At 40.2% G+C, this 27,325-nt stretch overlaps 1 protein-coding gene across 5 annotated transcripts in view; it reads left to right on the forward strand.

The window, feature by feature from the left end:
* Positions 1 to 2,246: 2,246 nt before the first annotated feature.
* The window catches only part of baz1a (bromodomain adjacent to zinc finger domain, 1A), a 61,890-nt gene continuing 36,811 nt past the window's right edge, over positions 2,247 to 27,325 (forward strand). For 2 of the 5 annotated variants that reach the window (XM_043697865.1, XM_043697869.1), the window contains exons 1-15: positions 2,247 to 2,420; positions 2,856 to 2,996; positions 6,374 to 6,652; positions 8,737 to 8,895; positions 12,385 to 12,483; positions 12,764 to 12,851; positions 15,900 to 16,037; positions 17,205 to 17,310; positions 18,121 to 18,302; positions 18,654 to 18,749; positions 20,455 to 20,593; positions 21,640 to 21,783; positions 25,068 to 25,163; positions 25,276 to 25,500; positions 26,397 to 26,562. In XM_043697865.1, the coding sequence (XP_043553800.1) occupies positions 2,884 to 2,996; positions 6,374 to 6,652; positions 8,737 to 8,895; positions 12,385 to 12,483; positions 12,764 to 12,851; positions 15,900 to 16,037; positions 17,205 to 17,310; positions 18,121 to 18,302; positions 18,654 to 18,749; positions 20,455 to 20,593; positions 21,640 to 21,783; positions 25,068 to 25,163; positions 25,276 to 25,500; positions 26,397 to 26,562 (2,030 nt within the window). In that variant the 5' untranslated portion in view covers positions 2,247 to 2,420; positions 2,856 to 2,883. The remainder of the gene's footprint in view (positions 2,421 to 2,855; positions 2,997 to 6,373; positions 6,653 to 8,736; positions 8,896 to 12,384; positions 12,484 to 12,763; positions 12,852 to 15,899; positions 16,038 to 17,204; positions 17,311 to 18,120; positions 18,303 to 18,653; positions 18,750 to 20,454; positions 20,594 to 21,639; positions 21,784 to 25,067; positions 25,164 to 25,275; positions 25,501 to 26,396; positions 26,563 to 27,325) is intronic. The other 3 variants (XM_043697866.1, XM_043697868.1, XM_043697867.1) reach the window with 3 other exon arrangements.

Below are 27,325 nucleotides of genomic sequence, written 5' to 3' on the forward strand. Positions count from 1 at the left end.
GCCAGGTGAATTGGCCATACTAAATTGCCCGTAGTGTTAGGTAAGGGGCAAATGAAGGGGTATGGATGGGTTGCACTTCGGCGGGTCGGTGTGGACTTGTTGGGCCGAAGGGCCTGTTTCCACACTGTAATGTAATCTAATCTAATCTAACCTGCTGGACATACAGAACAGAAAACAAGACAGGGAACCTATCAACAAAGACTGCATAGTCAAACTACTGGACCTGTGCCTCACAACACACTTCACATTCAACAACCAAATATATGAACAAATCAACGGCACACCCATGGGCTCACCCATCTCTGGACTCATAGCAGGTGTAATGCAAAGATTAGAACAAACAGTCTTACCGCAAATTCAACCCAAACTCTGGGTCAGATATGTAGAAGACACCTTTGTAATCATTAAAAACACATAAATAGAAAACACACACCAGATCATCAACGCCACACTCAAAGGAACCAGGTTCACTAGAGAGGAAGAAAAGGACAACCAACTCCCATTCCTAGACGTGATGGTACAGAGAACACCGAACGGAGAATTCACCACAAAGGTATACAGCAAAGCCACACACACAGATCAAGTCCAGAACTACGAAAGCAACCACCCCAACACACACAAAAGAAGTTGCATCAAGACACTGTTCAAAAGGGCCACAACACACTGCAGCACACCAGAACGAAATGTCTGCAACACAAATTACTAAATATACCTCCAATGATCACATTCAGATCATTTATATAAATGATGAAAAGTAGAGGACCCAGCACCGATCCTCGAGACACTCCACTGGTCACAGGCATCCAGTCTGAAAAACAACCCTCCACCACCACCCTCCGTCTTCTCCCTTTCTACTAGTCCTGAAGTTAACTCCAACAGCTTATAAACTGGCTCCCCCAAAACCTGCAGGGGTTTTGGATGATAACCTGCAAAAGGAAAGCCAAAATTATGTATAGACTCTATCCTCCACCAACATTGACTTCCTCACTTTGGAGATCAGCAGCAGCTTCACCTACTTTGGATCAGCAATTACCAGCAAGCAACGTTTCAATTTTCTGCCAAAATCAATACCAAGATTCCCAAAGCCATCGCTGTCATAAGTTGTGAGGTCGACTGTGGAACTAACAGAAAACTAATTGCAAGTACAATCTAACTGTGTTCCTGGCTTTTCAGTAATAAGGTATGGACAGCAGCAAGAAAAGCCACTGAACAGCTTCCTTCTCTACAGGTTTAGACAAATATTGGGCATGTCTTACCAAGACAGAATGCCAAACGCAGAAAAACACCAAGCTGCAAGCATCCTCAGCATGTGGGCCCTCTTAGGTGCCAAACGAATGGAACTTCATTTCCAGAGACAAGCTTCTGGCGACTTTACTATCCGCGCGAACCAAGTGGACACCCATATCAGCGAAACGAAGATGTCTGCCCACAAGACCCGAAGGTGACACGGATCGGAATAAGAACTGCGGATGTGGTGAATCAGAAACAAAAACAGAAATTGATGGAAAAACTCAGCAGACGTGGCAGCATCTGTGCAGAGAAATCAGAGTTAACGTTTTGGGTTGAGGGACCCTCCCTTAGAAGGGTTCTTGTTTCGGACTAAGAGCAGTCGGAAAGAGCATGGGGGAAAAAAAAACAAATGACCAAATGATACAAGTAATACTGTTGGGAGGAAAACTATCTGTACCAAAGTGAAATGCTGCGGATGCTGGAAGCTTAAAACAAGAACGTAACGATTGGAAAAATTCCGCAGATAAGAAAGAGATAGAGGTTGAGACAGTAAAAAGCAGAACGAGAAACGGAATGCGTGATGGAGACAGCAGCGTGTGGCAGAAAGGAAGAAGGAAGCAGGGAGAAGGCACGTTACTCAGAGTCCGAGAAGTTCTGTGTTTGTGGAAGGGAGCGTGCGGGAAAGGGAGGAACTCAGGAACACGTCCGGCTTTCGGTTACAATATTCGGCCGGAGCCAATGAGAGGCGAGGCTTTGTCCACGGCGGGGATGGCCAAGGCCAATGAGTGGAAAGAATTGTGCCAAACCGAGCCAATGGAAGAGCGGATGCGCCGCGGGATGAGCCAATAGGTGAGCGGATGGCCGTAGGTGATGGGCCAATGGAAGGAAGGAAATTGGTAAAGGAGAACCAATGGTGGGGAGCGACGGGGTGTGGAGTTCTACCTCTTGTGACGTCAGGAAAGTGCGGTTTCGAGTGTGACGTAGGCGTAGAGGTAGAGAGTACGCAGACGGAGGGAGAAGCCGTAGTTGGCGAGAGGAAGAGGAAGCGGCGCTGGACCGAGCCGGTTAATAGGAGCTGATCGGAGGACAGCCGTCAAGCTCAGGGAGGAGGGGAGAGGCTCAAAAGCCGGTAAATATTCACCGGCCACTTCCTACCAGCATATATACACACACACACACACTCGCACCAGGTAAGGCGGACTTAGTGTTCCCCGTGACTTGAGCGGATGGTTCCGCGTTTGGGACGCAGGCGGGTGGCCAGGGGAAGCAGGCGGAACGGGCGGTGGGGGGCAACACATACCGGGAAAAAGGGAGAGCGGCTCCCGAGCACGTTGTGGGTGGTTGTGGGGGGGCCTCGGTTGGCTCATGCTTTACCGGATCAGCGGTAACGGTAAGTGATGGGCTTCCGCCGTGAATCCCCGGAGACGAGTGTGAAGTTTGTCGGCGAAGTAGTTGTTTTTGCCGGTGGTTGGGTTTGACCGCTCGCGGCAGTCTCTGTGTCTACTTCTGTTGTACTTCAGTGCGTGTTTTTTTTCTCTCTCCTCTCTCTCTTTATTTACTTATTTTTATTTTTGGGTTCCTCCGGTGCTGTTCGGCGTCTCTTCACTCACCCCCCCCCCCCCAAGCCAGCGCTGTGCCTGCCCGAGGGAGGGGATGCCGCTTCTCCACCGCAAACCGTTCGTCAGACAAAAACCCCCGGCCGACCTGAAACCGGACGAAGAAGTTTTCTACTGTCGGATGACCATCGAGATCTTCAGGAATTACGAGTGAGTTTGTGTGTGTGTTTTTTGGGTGGCGGGAGGTTCGGTGGGATGTGTGTGTGGGGGGGGGGGGGGGGAAGGCGGCGGTGGCTCCGGCGGCTCCTTGTCCTGCCGCCGAGGCGGGCCCACAAGGGCCGCGGCTCTCTTGGTATTTTGGTTCAAATCGGCGAACCGTGATTCGAAAGCGACGCTAACGGCTCCGGGTTTCTGGCCCGGCCTCCGGTCGGCGGGCGGGGTACGTACGGGCTTCGGTCGCCTTCCTCCGCACAGTCCACAATCTTCCCTCGTTAACTCTCCCTCTCCCTCCCTGTCCGAGTGCCCGTGTGGTGCCGGGCTGTCAAATAACTGAGTAGTAACTAACTCGTGCCGAATGCGGGCTGCGCTAGGCCTTGTGCTGGCAGATAATGTAAATTTATTAAAACACCCCCGGCAGTTTTTCCCTCGCACACACGCTCGATCGGAGCTGTTCTCGTTTACGTCGCTTATTTTTGTGTGTGTGTGTAAACTGTTTTTGGGGGGTGTCCAGAGGATGTCGCCTCTGTTATTTCCTCGTTGCTTTTTTTTCTCTCCCTCTCTGCGTTTGATTTTTTTTAATATGAGCATCTTCGCCGCGAAGATACGACTTGAGTTTTTGTGCGCGGCGTGTGGAGAGCGTGGGCTGTTTTGATGCTTATTCGAACATTGTCTCTTTTGTACATGGAGTCAGTGATGGGCCTGGTTTGAAGAGCTCGAGCCTGTTTAATTGTAAACATTACAGGCGTACGGAGCTTGAAGTTATCTTCGTACTTTTGTTTTCAGTCTAGTGACAAAGTTCATTGGAGTTTATCTCCTTGCTTTAACTTTTCAAAACACACTCTAACGTGTGGATTGAAACTACCTCGAGTGTAAGAGAAAAACAACACTCCCAAAGTGAGATAACTGAAACGATTGTAAACCAGCCATTAAATGCATCGCAAACTGTGGGATTAAGTGAATTACCCAATGCTGGGAACGCACATCCAGTTAAAATCTCCACAGTATATTTCCAAGCAATGAATTTTGCCTGGTAAATGAACACCACTGTTTGTTGTTTTTGATGCTCTTAACATATGGGTTACTGAAATGATTTCTGAGTTTGTAACTCATTCCGTGGTGTGGGCATTGCTGGTAAGGCCCCGAATGAGCTGTGTTTTATGTGGTGTAGGTATGAACAAAGTGCCATTTGGAGATCAAGGATTTAGATCACTTGATGTAAAAATATATACAGTATGGTGTGTTGCTTTGGATGAGTTGGAACCTTGGTGTTGCTGCAAATCTACTGTTCTTTGAGATGGTGCGGACTGTGGATTTGCAAGTTAAGTCAAAGGCAGCTCGATTAGTTGCTCTGGTGTGTCTTGTATGTGAAACTCATGGCTACATCTGAGGATCAGTGGTGGATGGGCTGATTTGTTCAGCAAAATATTGAGCTACATGTTGGAAGCTGCAGTCATCCAGACAAGTGGCAAGTATTGCTTCAGATGTCTGACTTGTGCCCTGCAAATAGGGAGTCAGGGTGAGTGTTTCATGCTGCAGGCGCTCAGCCTTTGAACTGCCATTTATATGGCTAGTCTGATATGGAAATAAAAGTTAGCCTTTTAGTTGTTTTTCCTTTTTGGTGTTATGCTTTGCTTGTAGAACATGTTACCAAAAACATTGTTGAGATATAGGTATACCTGCCAGTTTGTTGTATGCATTTTGGCTGATATGAATACCCTGTGTTCATGGAAGCAGATTGTCTCACAAGCTAATACAATGGGCACCACATGCCAGGACAAACTGTATAGCATGCTGTGCATGTCTAACTTTGCTCTGTAGTGCAGGGAAAAGCAGGTTTGTGCCTGTAATTCTCTGTGGATGGCAGTTGTGTCAAATTGTTAGGGTGTATACTGATTGAAGGTCACTGCAGCATCATAGCACTTAGATTTCATGTCCAGAAGTAAATCATTTTAATCTTTGAGTAAAATGTGGAGACATTAAAGAAAGTAAATAAACCTTCAGGGTGTCACAAGTTAATTAACTGTAAGGTGCAGAGAAATGTCAGTAATTCAGAACGTCAGTATGTCAGCAGATGTTTCTGGAAGTACCATTGAAGTTCAACAAGCCTTAGGATAAAATACATGTCAGGCTTTTCAGTACTAAAATGAAGTATTTTGATAACGTGGTTAGCTGTTGGTAGTTCTGCAATGTCAATGGATTTGTATGATGCTTTATACAGGTAAATTCTGAATATAAAAGTAGTACTAATTGTTTTGGAACTTGATTTAATTTGATAAATTGCACCTTTCTGGAACAGCTGCTTAATTGTTTGGATATATGAATTAAAAATCACTGTTCTCCAGTGCCTAAGGAGGCCATTTGACCCATCACGCCTGCACCACCTCTCACCTGGCCTACATGGTGCCACCCTTGTGCCTTCTCTCAGTAACCTTAGGCTTTGTTGTTTTCTCAAATAAGTTTAATTCCATTTTGATTGGTTCAATAAAATGTCTCCTGTGCACTTGCAGTCCATTCAATGAATGGAAATATGTGATTGTGAAAGCAGTGAAAAACAAAGGTATGACCTGTGCACTCTTTTGCTCCTCCTCCTTGATTTTTCTTCTCCTGAGTGGTAATAGTTTCTGCTACCAACTCCATTTAGCCCCCTCCCTCAGCTTTGGCATACCTCCGTCAAATCTTCTTTCTGCCTTTCAAGAAAACCTGTGCTAATCACATCACTCCAGTCTATCTTTGTTAAAGTTCTTCATCCCTAAATCTTATCTGCATGCTTTTACTCTCTATACAAGATGTCCTGTCTAGAACTTGATGTACTACTGTGATTTTAGACTGAATTAGTGATTAGTATAAGCTTAATGTAACCTTTATTAATAAATCCCAGGATGCTATATGCTTTAATTATGGTGTCAACCTGTCTGACCCCTTTGCTATTGTACATAGATTTGGAATTCATTGATAAAATGAAATGTTTTGGGTTATTGTCTTAATAGAAATGTTTTGATATGACATGTTAGTTTTGTTTTTGCCATAGAAAGTTTGTTTTTATTTGCAGACAGAGGTAAACTTCAGTAGAGCTGTGGAAATTTTAAAAAGTGCTTAACTTAAACTTTTGTATTTTTGATACCATAAAGTAATTCCTTAAAAGTTAGTCTGTTTCCCTTAATTTAGCATCCAAATGCAAGTCTGGCTCTCCACCCAATTAACTACAATACTACTATGCGTTTCCTGTCTTAAATGACAAGCCTAAATTACAAGTGATGTAAAATCAAATTTCACCTCTAGAATGAGAATAGTTTTCAATTACTTGTTTGCAAGTTTAATATTCATTATTACTGCTATATGCCAAATTTTGTTTATTTTCTTCATTGCAGCGACTTTTTTGAAAGAACCATACTCTGTAACAGTTTAGTGTGGAGCTGTGCTATTACTGGCAAACCAGGCCTGACTTACCAGGAAGCACTTGAGTCAGAAAACAAGGCCAGACAGAACCTCCAAAATTTCCCTCAGCAATTGGTGGTGCCTATCCTTCACTTGACGACTCTTGCCTGTTGCTCACGTCTCCATGAACTCTGTGATGATCTCTATGCTTATACTAAGGATCGATACTTTGCTGGAGAGATTGTGGAAGTAACAAGTAATAGTGGTCTCAAGTAAGTTTGCTTGAAGACAAAGTACACAGTATAAGGTCATAGTTTCTATTTTCAAAAGCATAACTTTTTTTGCTCCTGATGCCTCAATTTTTTTTGTTACTTTAACATGTAAGCTCAATACTGTATCTTGTGTTGCATTAACCTTTGTGCCTGTTATAATTTTTACCCTGAATAACACTGACCGTAACTCGTGTTTTGCAAGATTTTCACTCCAGTATATGTTGGTAGGCTCTCATGTTAGGGTTTTGTTCATGTCTGTCCATATACACAATCTGACATTCATTCTTGCACTTTCAGCTGGATTGATGATAGTAGATATATTGAATTTTTAAGACCATCTTTACTTGCGTTCTAGACTATAACTATTCAAATGTTGTTAGTACTGCAATCCACTAACTTCAAACAGACCAGAATATGAATAATGTCATCTTTTGGTTTGGCATCTCAAATGGTGTCTTCTGTGTTATGGGGGAGTACTGAGTTCTTTACTTTCCTCCTGAGACAGATGGTAAATCCAAATGTAATCATGTTGTTTTAGTGCAGTAGGCATGGAGTGTATTATCTTTCAGATGAAATTAACTTGGGTGCTGTCGTATATTTGAAATTCTGTAACAGCATATAAAGGAAGGGTGATATCCTGATGTCTTGACTGGTATTTATCACTCAACCAACCCTACCAATAGAGATGAACTGAATACATACCTGATTGTCTCTGAAATATTGGCTATTGTAAATTTAGCTGTCTTGCATTCACTACAGTTCAGAAGGAGTTTATTGGTTAAAAATGATTTGGAACAGCCTGAGGTTGTCAGCACTTGATTTGCAGTATACCCTTGAAGTTGTTATTGGTTGCTTTCATGTCATAAATACCTGGCTTCCTTTTGAAAACAAACTAGTTGGAGGGAACGTGAAGGCATTGATCTTTGCGTTGTCTTCGGTACATAATATGTCAGTTAATGCAAAAGATCAAAAATATGTAGGCAGCTCTGAAATCAGATGCCATAAATATGGCTATTGAAATTACCACTTAGGTTTTTAGAACTGTAATTGAAAATAATAATTTTGGGGCCTTATGTAACAGAAGCTGTTAGTTTAAAATGCATGGCAATGGATGCAAGTTGCTTGGGACAGAGGTTATTTTGTTCTACAAGCTGAAATATGACCGGTCAAAGGGTTCTATTTGGCCTGCCCACCAGTGTTTCAAATGACAAGTGGAGGATCTTTGAGGGGCTTCAATTAGGTGCCATTTCAGCCCCACCTTTGGAGGTAATAGATTTACTTATGATGCCATCAGCAGGAGGCCTGTAACCTCTGAGCAAAAACCTGTGCATTTAGGAGTATTACATTTTTAAGCTGAGGCCTGTGTAATGTTATGTAGCGCTCAATAATATTTGGAACATCTCCCATGTCTGGAAAGATGATTGAAGCTGCTGGCCAGTGTGGGAAACATCTGAATAGCATTGCAGAGACGGCTTCCAAATCCACGCACTGAGCATTGTGCAGCTGAGGGGATGTGGTAGAGTAGGAAAGATGTGTCTAACTTGTCAACTTGAAGCCTGTATGTATGTATTTAACTTCACATGTTGCTGTCGTTAAATATTTAAAACACAACATTTCAGTTATCTCGGTTAGAACCTTGACAGCATGTGGTTGTTGAGCTTAAGTATATGAGTATACTGCAGTGTTTTGGATACAATCTTGAGCTGTAACTATGTTAAATCTCTGAAGTGAATGCCTTTTATATATAAAAAAAAACTTTTGAAGTATTTTGATAGGAGCTGAAAAGTTGCTTATGCACATCACCACAAAAGCAGAATATCGGGGGGTCTTATTGTTGCAGTTTATATATCCTTGCTTTATCCAAATTGGCTGTTGTTACTTGTGTTACCATACTTAAAAAAAAAAAACATCATTTGGACTGTGTGAAGTCCTTTAGAATGTTTGGTCATGGTGTGTATTATAAATGTAAGTCTTGAGGAATTGTAAATCAGCAACTTGTATGAAATTTAGAAACTTAGCTAAGATCTGATGCTTAATAGGAAATGTTCTTTTTAAACCTGAATCTAAATCGTTTATTTTGACAGGCAAACGTGTAAAATTTTAGAAGTTCTGACCCCACCGTTACAAAATGGAACTGCTAACGGACACATAAGCAGCAGAGCTGAAGATGTGGTTATCGTCATTAGTGACGAAAGTGATAATGAAGAGCAATTGAAAAGTGCTGGATCTTCTGTGCTAATTGGGTAAATATTTACTTTGATTATACCATGAGGTGCAGGTTTAAAACTGACCTAAGGGGCAACTTTTTCACGCAGAGGATGGTGTGTGTATGGAGTGAGCTTCCAGAGGAAGTGGTGGAGGCTGGTACAATTGCAGCAATCAAAACACATCTGGATAGGTGTATGAGCAGGTTTAGAGTGATATGGGCCAAATGCAACTAGATTAATTTAGGATATCTGGTTGGCATGGTTGAGTTGGACCGAAGGGTTTGTTTCCGTGCTGTATGTCTGACTCTAGGTCAGCACAAAGATAGTTGAGGAATACGACTGTTGATTGATAGCATAATAGGTGTAATGTTTTTCCAAAAATCTGAAGACAGGACTTTCAATTACACCACAAATCAGCTTGCATTTTAAAAGAAGGGCTCCATATCGCAGTCTAAAATGATCTGTTTTCAAAGTGTTGTTTAAATGTTAGCTTGTATCAGTGCAGCTGCTTGTACAGTATGACACTTTTTTATTGTGGACAAAGTTGCTCTTGTTGCTTGGAGAGAAAATTTTGATGCCATTAGTTTCTGCTGGAGATTGTTTCATTCACTGCTGTCATCTTTAGTTATTGTGTAAGACTAGATAATGAGAAAGATAACCAGGAGCATGCAATTTCCTTCATAATTTCATTTTTAAAATGTGGTATACAAACTTGAAGGATGAGCATTAAAGTTTCCCAATCACAGATTAATTAATTTCATTTTATTACGCTGACCACTTTTCTCTGGTTTTAATTTTTCGTTAGGGTGGATTGGTCTGTCTGGATCAGCTATTTCAGTTCGGGCAGTTGAATTGTGAAACAAGCCTTGCGTTCGACTATTCATATCTACATTTACTGTCCATGCAGACAAATTGCTGTAACTGCAGTTAGCCAGTTTTGATCTCCATAACTTTAATTCTCCTTGGTTCACTTTGTTTATCTGATCTTTTGTTCATTCTTGGTCTCTTACGAGCTGATCGTTACCTAGCTCTGTCCGTCCTGTCTCAAATTTACAGTTTTAATAGCTTCCATCATCTGCATTCTGAGGCTTGAAGGTCAAGTTGTACCTTTACCATATTATTCTTGACAGACCTCGTTGTGGTCAATACTCCCAAAAGCCTGAATATCGTTGTTGTGGTGTGAAACCTAATGTATTACACACCAGAGTCAAGATTGCTGACAGGGATATCATTAACACTAATATTTATTGCTTCATGTGATGAAACCCAGCATTCCAGACAATTCTACAGTTCACTATACCCATGTCCTGTTCTGTGAATCTGTGTTGATCAAATGCCTCTGCTTTTCCAGAGCATTTAAGGTTATTTTCATTGCAAATGCGGTTCTGTCATAACCGCATTTTTCAGAATGCATCACTCCTCTTTTGATTTCTGGTTAATGATTTTCAGCTTTTTGTTTAGCTTATTTCTGTCACTTAGTTTGAAACAAGCTATGAAGTAAACTCATTTCAGTGTAATTATTCAAATAGCCAGAGGTGAGATTTAGTTTGATCTGAAATGCACTGTTTGTTAGTCAGATGCAGCAAATTTTATGATTTTCAAGAGCATTGATTAAATGATGGAAGATGAAGGGTTTGGTTAAAGGTTTTCGGCGAAACACTGTTTGGCTGGCTCTTATATAGTTAGTTGGATATACCTCTATATTGTTTCTATTGTGATAATATCTGCAAATGCCGACGTTGTTCTTTGAACCCTTCTCCAACTTGTTGATGTTGACGTTGATTTGAAATTAACTCTGAGCTGGACCACGTGTGGCATGACAAACTACTGAAAGTGATTTTAACTCTACTGTTAGCAACGTCGAGGAAATGTGCTTCAGACCTATAAGCCAGTTTATCACAAAGTTTCCCTTTGAGGTCCAACAGCGTTTGGTCCATAGAAACTGCTGGCTGTTCTGAGGAGTGTATGAATTCACTATTGGGTCTGGACAACTTATTCAGCATTAGTAGACAAAATGTACATGAGGTTGATTTGTTGACTGTTGGAGATTAGAGAACTCTTTTTTTTTAATTGGCCTAACTGGATCTCGGCTTATTTTCTTTCTACCTCTGCATCCAATCCACAGGCTCCTGAAAAATGTAGTTGGTTGCACCCTGACAGTAAGGGATGGTGTCTAAATATGAGTGAGACTTGTTGCCATTTTAATATCTTCCTAAACTGTTACTGACTGCCCCACAAAATTGCGTAGGTGCTAGTCTACTTAGTCAAGTGTGCACATTTTTGCTCCATTAGCTTATTTGCTAAAATAATTTTCACTTTGGCCTGACTCCTGCCTTTTGACCAATCTGTCTTGCATCTGCTATTCTTTTTCAAGCCGTTTCTAACATTTTTTATGTGCATTGACCAGAACTAACCGCATTCACCATTCCTGTAGGTGTGCATATACCTGGTGAATATATGAACCTATGAATATACCAGGTACCCTTCGTAATGAGTATCTCCCTTCAAGGTTTGTCATGGAACAAATTTTATAAATGTTTTGGATTTATAAAAGTTGACAGATCATTATAAAAACAAAAAATGAGATCTGATGGCTTGATTTGTAGAATTACTTTTGGATCTGCTTAGTTCAAAATCAAAGGGGTGATCTAGAAATAGGGTTACTGTAGATATAATTGAAATTGTATGCGCTCCTTTTTCCGTAATGTACTTAATTGAATAGTGAAGTCACACAGCACAGAAACAGACTCTTCAGTCCAACTCGTCCATGCCTCCTTACCATTGATTTTTCGTGGTGGATCATTTTATGTAATTTGGTTTAGTGCATTTCATTCACTTAGCATTATGGATTAACAGGTCTTAAAGTACCTTTTTGATTTCACTAGTCCATTTTTAATTTCCATTCAATGGAGAACAGAATTTTTTTTCCCTAGTTTTTGGGGAAGGTTTACAATTTTAACTAGCTTCTGGGAATCGGGAAGCTACCTACAGTATATTTTCAGTCACAAGTGAGGGAGGTAAATGCTGAAATAGATTTTGCCTAATTTTGCACATCCAGGGAGAATAAATCTGGGTCCCTTAAAAGCATGGTAAAACTTCCTCTGCTATGTCAAAATTTCAGATATCCAGATTATCTCAGATCCGGTAATTTCAGTGTTTGATTATTTAAGGGATGCAGGCCACAACATGTTTGGAATTCAATTGAAAGTATGGAAACTGGACAATTAATTTGAAATGAAAATTGCATCTTAAAGGTTTTTTACTACGCTTAATGATAAGTCCATATATGTAAATTAAATGTTCATGTACAATAACATGATTTATGCAAGCTTTGGTCTATTAGCCATCCTATAGATTAGCTAACAAGGTATATATATACACTGTTGTATAAAGATTACTATTTAGTTTTTCCTGGCCCTCACCTGACATTTTGCACCTAATGAAATAGTCTTAAACTTTTTTCAGTGAGTCAGCTATATCTGATATTGTTGGACTGGTTTTGATATGGTACCTTCTTATTTCCAGGAAAAAGAGAACCAAAATTGATCTAACATTATTTAGATACAAGGTGCAACCTCTTAAAACTGAAGGAAATGAAATCATCATTAAGTCTGCACAAATGAAGTAAGTATTATTAACCGCCTGTTTGTAAGGAATGTTTATAATTGATCATGGTCCCCAAAAAAAAAAATCTGTGGCTTCTTGTGCCCTAATGCCAAATAATCTCTGGGGTGCCACTCAATGAGAGATGAGGCAAGGCGAAGAGGCACACCTACATAAACTACCATAGCTTTTTCAATATGCCTTGTAATAAATGTTGAGAGCCATAATAAGTATCATCCTATTGAAGATCTAATTGCATGTACACATGTACAATCATTCTGGGTTTTCATTCCATTTGTAGTCGCAAGAAACACCAGTATTCCCAAGACAAACTGAAGCTCTTCCTTAAACAGCATTGTGAGTTAAGACATGGCATGCTGAAAGTCAAGGTAAGATGAATCATTAACAGGTTCTGATGACTGTGAAAAGCTTCATGACCAACTGAATAGTTTGTTTAAAAATAAGACTTGCTAATGGTTTTGTCCCAACTGGAAAAGTTATAGATGGAATAAGTTATGAGCAAATGTGAAGACAGGGAACAGGAGGAGAGCAGAAGGCCATGTCTGTGCTGAGTTGGAAGGCAGGACTTTTGCAATCTATGTTTGTGTAGGCGGCGGAAAGATGACGTTGGACAAGTAATGTAACACCAAGACTGATTGTTCTTGTTCCATCTTCTCAATCATTACTACTAGCCATTTGAGAAAATAACAACAGTTGTGATCCAAAAGATTGGGCTTGGGCAAACCTGTTTTTCCACACTCTGGTCTGCCCCCTTGCATTTTCCCTGTACATCGATTTGTATTGGTGTAGCTTGTAGCTGTGCTGTAAATTGAAATGTTTAAATCATCTGCCTGCCTGCCAAGTCCATCATTCCTTTGTATGTATGTTCACATGCAAGGCCCTTCCTAATTTCTGTATCCCCATTTGTGGGAATAGGTTGTTGACCAATGTCCAGTGTCTGTTCACTGGAGCTGCCTCCTTTGCGACTGTTCCTATGATTACATCTGGATGCCTTTTGGTTATGATGTTATATTTAACCACTAGATGGAGTGGGAGCTTGATCTTTCATAAATGATATTTAAGTCTCAATTGAATTACAAAATGGATGCTCCATTGAATCGTTTGAAATCTTGCTTACAGGAAGAGAAATTCTTACTGTCTAATTCTACTCCAGATGCATTGACTCTAACCTTGTTTTACAGCTTTCTGCACTGGACTTTGTAATAGATCATCTTAATCTTGTTTGTGCCTGACTCTTTGAAAGGCCATGTGATAATGCATTCTCATTACTAATGTGCACTTGTATGAAATAAAATCAATTTACTTTTTGTTTGCTTCTAATAGTCTTAAATCTGCCCTCTTCATGGATTCTGATGACGTGTAAGATGTGTTGGCACTAACTCTGCCAGTAGGAGGCAAAACACAGTTTACATTAATTCAGCATTGGCTGATTTCTCACCTCCTGCACTTTGAAAACTTGTACAGATCAAAATCTCTAGTTCATTTTCACCAACTCCAGCTTCAGTATCAGCCCAGCTGGTAGTTCTTTGTTTTTAAAGTTTATGATTCCTTAACTTGTAATCCCTCAATTGCCTCTCTTGTCTCCACCTCAAACATGGACTCAGTGTCAGGCCTAAAGCCAAATCTTTGCGATTTCAGAGTTTGTTGTTTTGTTTTGACGTTGAGTGTTTAATGCATTTGTGTTCTTCCTTTGTTAATGACCACCCCCCCCACCATCTAAAGTGTCTTATTAGAAAATTAGATATGAAGCATATGAGCTGTTTGGTGACAATATGCTATCTTAATCATGTGCATCAACTTGCAAAATTAGTATTGGGTTTACAAAGGGTGAGAGTGCATACTTGTGGTTGGTGGAGCCGGAATGGTTCTAAGTGGCCAGTACTGCAGCTCCCACGGCAATTTTACTTGTCCTGTCACCAATCATCTGACATGTTAGGGGAGGTTGAGGTGAAGGACAGAAAACAAGGGAGTCTCCAACAATAATGAGGGCAGAATATTATATCTGTTCCCAAAGCTGTTTCATGATTTATACCTGAAATTCCAAACCTGGATTCCTTCCCACATGAGACTGGACATAGCACTGGATGAAGCTACTGTAGACCACGACAGTGTCCCAAGGACCAGTCATGGAAAAGGCTGCACAGTGTGCATATTCATTCCTCTTGCTTAGTCACTCTGCTCCCTTGTCAGACTTGCCCAATTTCAGACTTTTCTGTAGTGCAATCGCATCTAGATTTCTTAATCATTTCTGATGCATTTTAATACAGTGGTAATGAACTAGTTTGTTGAAGTCAGATGGTTGACATCCATCAATAATGACCACTTTGCTTTGTGCTTGGTGCAGCTGATTTTAGTGGAGAGTTTTTCCCAATTGCACTGATAACCTTTCTAGGGCTACCTAATGCTTCACTTGGTCGATGTTACCTTGGTGTCAAGCATTATGGGTAGTGATTCTGTCACTATCAGAGGCCCATGTTAGTGATCTGGTGGACATTATGGCAGCTGGAGAGACTTGAAGTTCAATGAATAATTGAATCTGTAGTATGAATATAATCTTTGGGATCACAGTATCATTTATTTTGGTGGAAGTACACCTGGTCTACTTTAGAGAAAGAAGGTCCATGAGAGAAAGAAATGTGTTGCCCTTAGCTGGTCTGACTGACATGTGACTCCAGGCTCTCAGCAATGTGGTTGATTTGTAAGTGGATTCTGAAAGTATCTTGGATATCATGGCTAAAATTCAACAGCACCAGTGAGCAGATTCTTGATACGTTGATGCCAGTTGAAAGTACATTCGAAGATACAATACTTTCATTTTGAAAGAAAACTGAGGGTGCTGACTTGATCTGGATTTTTATTCTATTTTTGTTTTTGTTGAGAACTTGCCTGACCAAATATTGACGTGTTTGAGTCAGTTCTGTGGTTGTACTGGAACATAAGTTTATACTGTTGCCAATTATTCATTGGACTTCAATCTCTCCAGCTGCCATAATGTGACCACCTTACTATTTTGAAGGTACTGTATAAAACAAAAAGGGCTATTGCATCATCCCTGGTATCAAGCCTTAAGTGTTTTACATAACACCTGACGTCTGTGTGCTAGTCCAAGTGGACTGTGCATCTGTGCATTTTTGCCTGATTCCTCCCTTTTTCTCTTCCTTCTCTTAACTCCCAAGAATTTTGCATTGTTCTGTCAAAGTTGAGTCATGATGCTTGCATGACCTGTTCCTGCTAAGCCCATAACTTGAGAGAAACAGTTTCAAGGTTTTAAAATTGTTTACATTAAGTTAACACCTGAAGCAATCAGTTTAAATTACTTTGTGCAAACATGTTCTGTATTTTTAAATGCCTGTTTGAACAGAATAACGTTAGAAATATTGTTAATATTGTGCCTGAATTATTTTATTTTTGTACAGTCTGCAACTGTTGATAAGTACAAGCTTTCAGAGCAGAACTTTTCCCATTTGTTCCCGGATGACCCATCCACCTTTATTTTCAATTCTGCAAACAGAGGTCGGGCAAAGACTTTGAAGAATCGTTGTTCATCAGCAAGTGTAAGTATCACGTGTGGTAAGCTGTTATTTTAAGCCGCAGTAATATTTTGACTCTATTTTTGAACCTCTGGCACATTGGGGAGAATTCTGCGCCTCAAGGTTTTGTGCTGATGTCCTACCCTAGGCTTTGAGCCTTCAGAACAAAAACCAAGGCAAACGTAACAGTGCAATAGAGGGGTTCTATACCATCCACTCTGTTGTCTTTTAGATGAGACATTAAACAAGATATCACTATCTCTCCAGCTGATTAACTGATCATTTTAACGTTCATGGGATTTTACTTTTTGCAAATGAGCTACACAATGTCAGTATTATAACACTTGCTACATTGTGCTTATTTGGCTGTGAAGGATTTTTGAGGTTGTGAAAATGATTAAATGCAAGTTATTTTCTCAGCTTTCGAAGTCCAGTACAACAAAGCATCTGGATTTGCACTCATTATGTATGGTGTAAATAGACTATGAAATGTTTGAAAGGATTCAGTTGAAACTTGAATTCCAATGGGTGCAAATTAAGTTTTAACAAGGTGATCTTTTTGGGTCAAGTGTATGATAACAGAAGTACCTTCAGTACAAAGCATGTTTATTCGTGTACATGTTAACCCAAGTTCAAGAGTTTCAATAATTAACTGCTATGTGACTGCTTACCTCATCTAATGATCTGGGCTGTACAGGAAGGAAAAAGGTTTTAGGTAACTGCATCTATTTCTTAATGGACAAAAGTCCTCCTCTTGTTTCCACCTAGGCATTCTATGATTGTATATGCCAATGTAATGCTGCCTCAATTGACCTAGCAGTTCTGTACCAGTCAGAAAAGACTGGCAAGGCACCTGTTGAATCTAGTTTTACTTACCTAGTTGGTTAACTGAAAATGCAGTGATGTGAACAGAACAGTTTGAAAATTTATGTTCTGATAGGGACTTCCTTGTGGATATTTGTGCTGTTGTCCTCCTTCATACCTTGTGTGGATTTACCTTCCATTTTGATTTGCAGCAGTAAATGATACATGGGCAAACACTAAATTTAGGAACCGAATAGCTGTATTTTCAGCCCCTGATTAGTTCTGGCCACAAACATTTGCATTGAAAATCTGCATGTTGGCCGTGAATTATTTTCTAACTCTTCTCTCACAAAAGAAAATATAATCAGCTGAACTAATTTTTTTCAGTACCAGTCAGATGGCACTAATGTGGATGACCTGTCAAAGTACAGAAACAAATCTGCACGCGAGTGTGAAAAGATGCGTAGGCAGAAGGAAGAAATGAGAGCAATGGGTATGCTTTGCATATTTTCACACTTAGTCTTTGTGAGAAATGTGGTCAGTTGCTTTTTTAGATAACATAAATGATGGGATTTCAGCCTTCGAGTCCAATTCCTTCCAGCCGAATTGTAAAAATGAGTAGTTTTCATGCTGGATTTAATGCGCCTGTTAAATTCAACAGAGCTCTGAGGGAGTGCTTTGTTGAAAAGTGAGACTGGGGAAAATCCAAGTGTTGAATGGTTTTACTTCAGTTTTGTTGGAATTAAATTGAAAAAGCTTTATTGTTTCCCCTGAAGCCCTGTGGAAATGTAGCCATATTAATTTACCTTTCATGTCTCCTGGATGTTTATGACCTTCATTGAGATCATACAAAAAGTCATAGGTGGAGTCTAGTAAATCAAGAATAACACTGGCATAGAAAGAGAAGCTATTGCAAGGTCGAGTGTCAATGATGTGGATCAGTTCGAGCCGAAAAATGAGCTACTTGATAGTGCAATCTTGAAAGATCAACATAAGTGCAGATCTTGATAGAAGATCATCAGCCGGATGTTTGTCATCCTAGGATTACAGAAGCTTGTGGGCACTGGAGTCCAGAGAAAGTTTGTGAGGCTTACTATGTAGTTGGTACATTGGGGAAGCATAGGTTTGCGATACAACAGGAAGCATAAGGAATGGCAGACTTATTGAGGACCTTACACATTTCCCTCTTCAAAACAGTAGTATATTTACAAAACATGACAAGATTGCTGTCAAGGTGGTTTAAAAATGAAGTTTCTTCATTTTATTATTAACAGTTAGCTGTTTCCTTTTTTTTCGCTGAAAGCAAAAAGGAGAAAAGAGGAGGAACTAGCAAATGAGATTCAGAAAAGAAAGGAAGTATTGGAGGCAAAGAAGAAAGAAAAGGAAGATAAAGAAAAGAAAAAGGAGGAGTTGAAGAAAATACTGGAAGAAGAGAAAATGAAAAGGAAGGAAGAAAAAGAACGTCTTAAATTGGAGAAAGAGAAGGTAATGAATAAAACCTGCAGAAAAAGTGAGTTTTGCAGTTGTTTCCAGAAGACTTCAGTTTCAAAGGTTTGTGGAAACTGACACTATGTAAGTTGAACTTGATTGTACTGTACTTTATTTGAGAGAATTAGGCCCAATACATTTGCACTGTGAACTTGTGCAGTGACTGCACGTTTTGTTTTGCTGCATTTTGCACTGTTAGTTTCCTTCATATTTATACTGTTAACCAGAAATCATTTGATCCAGTTCCTAAAAAATGGAAATTTTATTGCATTTATTGATGGAGGAACTAAGGAAATGGGTTTTTAAAGTTTTTGTTTACATCCTCCTTTATGTAATGTATTTGTATAGGAAAGAGAGAAATTACGAGAAGAAAAGCGGAAATATGCTGAATATCTCAAAGAATGGAATAAACCCCGTGAAGATATGGAGTGCGAAGACTTGAAGGTACTCATAATTAATGTTCTCAAATGATCAAGGCTTAATATATTTACTTAAATGAAATTTGCAAATGAAGATAAACTGATTTCTTGTTTTCAGTTCTGTGAAGGTCTTCTTATTTTTAAGGGTCATTGACTAGTTTACATGAATACTTCCTGTCTTGTTTCATCTCCCGTTTCCCAGTCTATTGCCATTCAGGTCATCTGTTTTCCAGGTTTTGCTATCGAAGTGGATAATCTCTCATTTCTCCCATTCGACTGCATCTACCATACATTTGCCCACTGAAGAAACTTGTCCAAATTGCACTAACTCTTTGTTACAACAGACCCTTCAGTCCATGCCATGCCAAACATAATCCCAAACTAAACTAGTCCCACCTGCCTGCTCCTGGCCCATATCCTTCCAAACATTTTGTTGTTTACTTAATGTGTTTTAAATATTGTAACTGCTTGTATCTACCACCTCCTCTGCCGTACCCTCTGGGGGGGAAAAAGTTTTCTTTTAGGATCTCTGTCCTCTCTCCTTAAATATGCCCCCTTGTCTTGAAAATGTCCAACCTAGAGAAACCTACCTACCATTTGACCCTATCTTTACCCATCACTATTTTCTAAACCTGAGGTCACCTCTCAACCTCCTGTTCAAAGAAAAAAAGTTCCAGCTTATCCAACCTTTCTTTATAACTCAAACTTTCCATACTTGGCAAAATGCTGGTAACTCTCTGACTAACTCTGTCCAGTTTAGTAGTATCATCTGTCCGTCCTTAACACAGTGCATCCTCGTCATAGTTCACCCCCACACCCAGCTTGTTTGCAAACTTGCATGCAGCTCCCCTAACTAAATCATAAATATATATTGTGAATAATATATATTTATGATTTAGTTAGAGGAGCTGCCTGCAAGCACCACTCCTTCTGTAACCCATTTGTCACTGCCTGCCACCCAGAAATAGATCTATTTATTCCTGCTGTTGCCTGTTCAGTAAACAGTTCTTTATGCATGTCAGCTTTATGTAAACTTTAGTTTTGTGTTATTGTCGTATTGACTTGATCAGGCTTAGCAGCCTTCAAAAAGTCTTCAGAAGGTTAACTCCACTCTCAGAATCCTCAATACTTTTCTGCCACTGTCTTTTAGTTGAAAACAGACGCAGGTAGTTCTGGGGTAATGCACATTCTGGCAGCGTGATTTGGTTATAATGATGCTGAAGAGTTCGGGAATGATGTTTTCGAGAACGCTTATTTCCATTGGAATTAGTGTGATTCCAGCGGGGATCAGTTTGCATGCTGGGTTCAGTGCATGCACTGGTGTCTGCACTGAACTCCGTGAGCAAATTGTCAGCTGCTGGCAAAAAGATTTCTTAGATTTTTTTAAAAAAATATACGGTGTTAAATTTACTTTTGTTTAATAAATATGATTTCAACCTCCATTCAGATTGTGGTATACTTTTGCGTGATTTTCTGATGATAATAAGTGAGGTTTTTTTTGCTGGTCAACCCATAACCCCACTTGATTCATAGAGCTGAGTGCAGCAGACGTGGGGCTTTGACTGGATGATTGAGCATGGGGAAGTTGTAAAATTGGACTTTTTTTATTTTCACTCATGGCTCTTTTTGTCATACTTTCATCAGTAAAATGTATTATGATCAGTGAGGAGGTTACTGGTTACATTTGAATGTCAATTACAAGATGTTCACAAGAATTTTTTCCTCAATAGGAACTCCCAGTTCCAATGCCTGTGAAGACACGGTTATCACCAGAGCTTTTCGGTGATGCGTTAATGGTTCTGGAATTTTTGCATGCATTTGGAGACCTATTTGACCTCCAGGATGAGTTCCCAGATGGCATGACTCTAGGTAATGATTCTGACTTAAGTACACATTGTAAGGAAAATATACTGCACTGGGGATATTTTCATTTGACAACCTATATTTCGAGCCCAAATTTATTCGACCATAACGTTTGTTTTTAACCTTAGGTTTGAAATGTTGGTCACAAAGTAATGTTTATTGTAAATCCCTAATTCACCTCTATGGTTTTGTCTCAACCTTGAATTTCTTGTGATGCTTTCAGATTGCTGTTGAAATTGACAAGTGCCAGTTAGGGTGGTGTGCTAGTTGAAAAGCTGTTCTCTCCATAAAGCTGCTACTCTTTGACTACTGAGTTTGCAGCCGCTGGAATAATATTACCAAGTTGCTGTAATATCTGTTAACCTGCAGCTGCAATATGCTAACAGTGGGAAGCAAACTAGAGAGCCTTCCAGTTCAAGGGTTCCAAAGCCATCTCACTGTTGTTCCTCAGTCCTCAGTGAGGATCATGACAAGTGCAGAGGGGTGGCAGAGTTGTGGGGAAAGTGTTGCAACCCCATTTTGCGGAATTGTGCTGCATGTTTGTGTTCAATGCTTTTTGGTTGAAATGTTGATCCTGGCTTGCTCCTGTTAAGGTTCTGTATTAATGTGCAATTTACCTTGTCTTGAGCGACTTGTATTGTTGAAGCCCTTGTCATGTTTGGTTTCTCAACAGTAATGTTGGGCCATAGTAAGAAATTGAGTTCTGGTAATAGTGAAAGGTTGCATAATTTGCCTTACTTGTATAGGTTAGAGCGTAAGGCCATTAGACTTGCAAGGACAAGTTCCACTTGCTCTTCAGCAAAAGAAATGGTTTTCAATAATACATTAAAAACCTAGCTCAAGCTTTATTAACAACTTTTATTTGAAGGATTCTTTATTATGTTGAAAGGTTATATTTGCGTGTGATTTGTTGACAACTTGTCTAAGTTGGCCACATTTGTACAAATTCATAGCCGTAATTCATTTTGGGAAATCCAGTTTAGAGTGCTAATGATTACATATATTGCTGCACCGTTTCTGGAAGATCTGTTCTGTTTCTGATTAATTCGCAGAAATCCTCGAGGAAGCACTGGTTGGAAATGACACTGAAGGGCCACTCTGTGAATTGCTGTTCTTTTTCCTAACTGCCATTTTTCAGGCACATGCAGAGGAAGAGGAAGTAGCCAAAGAACAGTTTAAAGAAACTGATCCAAAAGGTTTGACATTTTGTTTTATGTCTGGTTGAAAGTTCTTTTTGAAAGCAATGTAACCAGCAAATTGTTTGCTGAACTTTACATTGCTCTTCTTTTCATTTACGTTAACAGACCAGAATGTTAACTTGCAACAAGTAAAGTTCATAGTAAAGTGATACACCGGTGAATTATATTTTGGTGGGGGGTCCAAGTGTAGTTTGTCGTTATTTGTCTTTTCTACCATACATAGCTGGTAGAATAAAAACGAAACAGTGTTCCTCCCGGGCCAAGGTTCGTTATGAATACAGACTGCAGTACAAAGTGCATAGAAATTGCAAAACATGCAAGACAGCATAGTAATCCTTGACAAGATAAAGGACACAGTAGTGGACAAGTTACAATTTATCAACGAATGCTCATGAATGAAACAGTATTTTGGCAGCAAATCGAAAAGTCATCTGAAAATTGCAAATGGAATAGTGTGATTGTGCAGTGTTAAGGAGCCCGGGGGGGCGGGATGGGAGGGGGGAGAGAGAGAGAACAGCATCACCACAAGCAGGTGATGCTGTTCTGTGGTTGGTGATGGCCTGAATATCCTTCTATATGCTCCACATATCACTGCTGTCCTTAAAAAGACTGTGTAGCTTCTGTGCATACACCAGCTCTGCCTCTTTAGCCTGGGACAGATTGGCCCTCGCTGTTAGGGCCGCTTATCATCTGCTCAGAAGGCACAATCACAGATCCTCAGCAGCGATTATTCATTGCTTCTGTTTGGAGCAAGGAGTCATGATTTTGGACACAGTGACATTGTCGATACACTGGCTATTGTAGCAAATACCCCATTTAAGGGTTTATTGCCCTTAATTTCTTAAACTTGAATTAAAGCACCATAAAGTTGTCTAACTTTGAGGCAATTCAGTCTCGTTTTCAGAATTTCTAATTTTTAATTCGACTGTTGCGTATCTAGGCATTATTGTTCTATATCTTCGCTGCACTACCTGCAAGGCTAGTACATCCTTGCTAAGATTTGGTGCCCAGCAGTACATGCTGATGGATTTTCGACTCTGTTCCTGTCTATTTGTATTGATCTGTTTCTAGCCTCTACCTTTTTCGGGTTTGCTATGTTTTGTACTTGGAAGTAGATTGTTAGATTTGCCTTATTGGAAGCTTAGCTGTCTCAGTTAAACTTAAGTCCATCCTTGTGGCTGTACTGTCACGTTGCCATTGTGGCAAATTTGGATTGTGGTTCTTGGCCATTATAGTATACAATGAAGATAGTGAATAAAGGTGGTTGTGGGACACCATTAGTCCAACTTAGAATAAGAATCGCTACTTATTATCTTTACGGTCAGTCTCCTGTCCAGCCAATTTCCAAACCAGGACAATGTGCCTTGAATTGCCTGTATTCCAACTTAAGTTAACAAGAGGCCTTTTTCAAACTGCTTGATAGCATAGAGCTACCCGTCACAAATTTCACATAGGTTTGTCAGGTATGAACTACCATGAAAATTTTCATGCTGTTCAGTTACAATCTTGAATAGCAGATTCTAATAATCTTTTGGCAACAGATGTTAGTCTGACTAGCGTTTAATTCAAGGTTTGTGGAAAGATTTGTAGCTGGCGTGCTGGTTGGTGTAGTGGGTGTGTTTGCCAAACTGGGAAGTTAATTTGCAGGCGTTTCGTCCCTTGTTTTGGAGACATCTGTGCTTTGGAGCCTCCTGTGAAGCCCTGCTGTACTGTCTTCTGGAATTTATTTGGTTCCGTTTCTGCTGCTTCCACTTCCCGGTTCTGATTGCTCTTTGTAGTGGCTGGTATATTGGGTGTAGGTCAATGTGCTTGTTGGAGTCGATCGATGAGTGCCTTACTTGTAGAAATTCTGTGGCTGTCCTCTTTAGGTTGTTCTGACTTTTTTTTTGTCCCAGTCAAACTTGTGGTCCCTGTCATCTGTGTATGGCTACTAAGGACAACTGGTTGTGGTGCTTAGTGGCTCGTGGATGCAGATTGTTAGTTGTCTGCTTGTTTGCCGTGTAAAGTGTTTTGTGCAGTCTTTGCACGGAATCCTGTAAATTACGTTTGTCTTGCACATGAGTATTTGGTCTTCGGTCCTGGTGAGATGTATGAGCATGGCTGTTAGTTTATGGGCTGTCGTGAATCCCAGTGGGCTGAAGTCTGGCTGTTAGTTATGTGACGTTTTCTATGTCACGCCTATCTGTTAGGCATCTGCTGATGAAGTGCGGGTATATCTTTTCATAATGAAGACTCTGTCGAGGGGTTCTTCTCTTCGGTCGAGGGTGCTGCAGTGCCTTTCAGCTGTTCTGAACAGGGTCCTAACGCAGCTTGTCTCGTGCATATTGGGGTGGTTGCTCTTATAATTCAGGACCTGCTCAATGTGTGGCTTTCATCTATGTTTTTTTTTGTGGTGCATTCACTGTTCTGTGTTCTTTGTACCAACACTCCCAGGAATGGGAGTTGATAGTTGGTTTCTTCCTCTCTCATAAATGTGATCCCTGAGAGTATGGTGCTGATGATCTGGTCTGTGTTCTTTGATTTCTGTTTTCTTAATTATAACAGAAGTGTTGTCAATATATCTGATCCAGAGTTTGGTTTGGATTTGTGGTAGGGCTATTTGTTCTTGCATTTGCAGCCCTTTGGAGTGGGAATTCTGAAAATTCATAATCCTCTAAATTAATCCTCCTCTTCAATCCAAAGTCAGCTGCTAATCTTGATTTTGCTCCCCCCCCCCCCCCCATGTTTTAGATTCTTTAGCAGAAATCAAGTCTCAACCCCTTCCCTTCTCGAGTGATGTTGAGAGTCGTAGTTTAATACAATATCACCTAAATCTGAGAGAATAGATCTGATTTACTCCACCTCCTCATACGGTAACTTTATCATCCCAGGGATCTAGGTTTGTGATTCTTCACTATACTAACTGTAGTACAAGTGTATCCTCTTCCAATATGGAGACCGAGTACAGTGTTGTAATTAAGAGTTGTTTGCCATTTTCCACTAATTATTTTCTGTCCCTTATCAGAACTAGTTTTTCATACAAGCATTTCCAAGTTATTCTGAGTTTTACCATTTTGAGAAGTATTGATTTTATTATTCTACTCAGCACAGAAACATCATCTGCCTTGTTGACAAATCCATTAACATCCCTATTTCTTTGTGTCCTCCTTGCCTAGGTTTGTATTGCATATTGCTAAGACTTCACAATAAATTCTAGCATTTTCACAAATTGTTCTTGACCTTGCCATTGATTACACAGTTTGAGTCTTTGGCATATTTAATTATGTATATCTTACATGCAGATTTAACTGATGCATGGGATGAAGATCTCGATTCTACAAAAAGTGCAGTCTCTGCAGTTGCTGCATTTGCTGCTGCATGGCCCCAGCTCTATCAAGGTGATTAATTTTTAATGTTATTTTGTGTTTCTAATGTTTTTCTAATGTGAAAACATGATTTAGTTTAACATGGTAATTTTCAAGAACATGTCTTCTCACTTGTTTATCACAGGCTGCACTTTGCGTGATTTGGATCTTGATAGCTGCACGTTGTCAGAAATCCTTCGACTTCACATTCTGGCAGCAGGGGCTGATGTGACACCAGCAAATGCAAAGTATCGTTACCAGCAGCAGGGTGGATTTGATGCCACAGATAATGCATGTGTTGAATTCAGGCTGAGTAATCCAGGGCTGTTGAAGAAATTAACAAATACTCCAGTGTACGATTTGACACCAGGTTAATAAGGTTTTGTTCAAAAATCAAGTTTGTGGTTTATCTATAATCACTTGTTTTCTCAAATTTGATTATTTTCTGAATCTGCTGTTTGACAAGATTTTACAAATGTTACGTAATGAATTTTTTAAAAGCAGACATGAAACTATACTTTAATAGCATACTAAAAGTTGTCACTTTTGTGACGCTTGAAAAGAAACTGAAATATCCCTGTCCGGGCAATTTTCACATTGTTATGCAAGATCAGTTTAATCACCAGAACTGTCAGACCTATTATTGGATGGCAGGACTGTCTAGAAAGGGAGATTGGGCAAACTGGGCCTCTCTTCACTAGAGCTTTCAAGATGAAAGGTGATCTCATTAAAATTTTTAAAATACTCTGAAGGGGATAGTCAGACAGGTTAGGGACAAGTATGATAATTCTGCTGGCTGGGGAGTTTCGAACCAGAAGGCACAATTTAAAAAGAAGGGGACATTCCACTAAAGTTGTAGATGAGACACTTTTACTCAAAGGGTTGTGAATCTTGGGAATTCGGTACCACAGAGGAGTGAGGAGGCTCAGTCTTTTAAGGGAGAGGTCAGTTGATTTCATGGGGTGTGTAAAAGGTATTGAAGTTTCAATCAGCCGTGATTGTACTGAATGGCAGGGCAGACTCAAAGGGGTGAGTAGCCTTCTCGAGTTCCTATTTTCTTAACCAGGCTGAAGTATTAAGCATGAAACATTGAAGTGTTCGCATTTCCAAGTGACTGGCAGTATTTCCATCAGGGCTTTCCACCTCCATGTTGACCCACTCTTGACTGGTCCCACTGAGGGTGACAACAATTTCCAAGCCATGAAATGAGGTTAGTGTAGAGAAAATTTGGGAACTGTCTTGTAATCATTTCTTTCTTTTTGTTAGCGGAGAAGCTAAAGGTGCTGCATGCTCTGTGTGGACAGCTGCTGACTTTGGTTTCCACAAGGGATTTCATTGAAGATAATGTAGAGATCCTAAAGCAGACAAGACAGGAATTCAGAGAACTGAAAGCTGAACAACACCGCCGAGGGAGAGAAGAGGCTGCAGCAAGGTATGGTTTAAAAACATAAACCAGTGAAAATTGCTGCAGACTGGATATGTTATTACAATGAGTGAATCAATTACTTAAGTTCATCTATTGTGCATGAGGAATGTTCTATTTATGTAGTACATTTTTATACTACCCTGGGCTAGTTGCCAATCTGTTCAGATTAAATTAATTTAGTTTGTGGCACAGCCACTCTTCTATGTGCAAGAAGTTTGTCTGTCTCTACGCAGACAGCAAGGTTTCAGCAATTGACATTGACAAATAATCGGTCAGTTTGTGGTATTGGCTGCAAATGAAATTCAGGTAACATGCAAAGAAGTCCTTTTTAAACCATGTGACTTGAACCAGCAAATTCCATTTGCAGTACTTATGGCTTAAGCTGAATGTCTGTAATGAGCACCTTTCTCCCCGGTGCGCACACCCTTGCTTCCCCAGGTCAATTTTATTCATTTCACCATTGACTCTACGGTTATGTTCAACTTGGCGAAAGTGAGTACTGCAGATGCTGGAAATCAGTCAAGATTAGCATGGTGTTGGAAAGGCACAGCAGGTCAGGCAGCATCAAAGGAGCTGGAAAACTAACACTTCGGGCAAAAGCCCTTCCTGATGAAATGTCGATTTTCCTGCTTCTCGGATGTTGACTGAACTGCTGTGCTTTTCCAGCACCAAGCTAATCTTGACTCTGCACAGTTATGGTGAGGTCTGTTTACTAAATAGTATGTACTTGGCAAATGATTAATCTTCCTTCATTCACCACCTCGTTTCA

Source organism: Chiloscyllium plagiosum, chromosome 10, assembly GCF_004010195.1.
Source record: "Chiloscyllium plagiosum isolate BGI_BamShark_2017 chromosome 10, ASM401019v2, whole genome shotgun sequence".
Lineage (NCBI taxonomy): Eukaryota > Metazoa > Chordata > Chondrichthyes > Orectolobiformes > Hemiscylliidae > Chiloscyllium > Chiloscyllium plagiosum.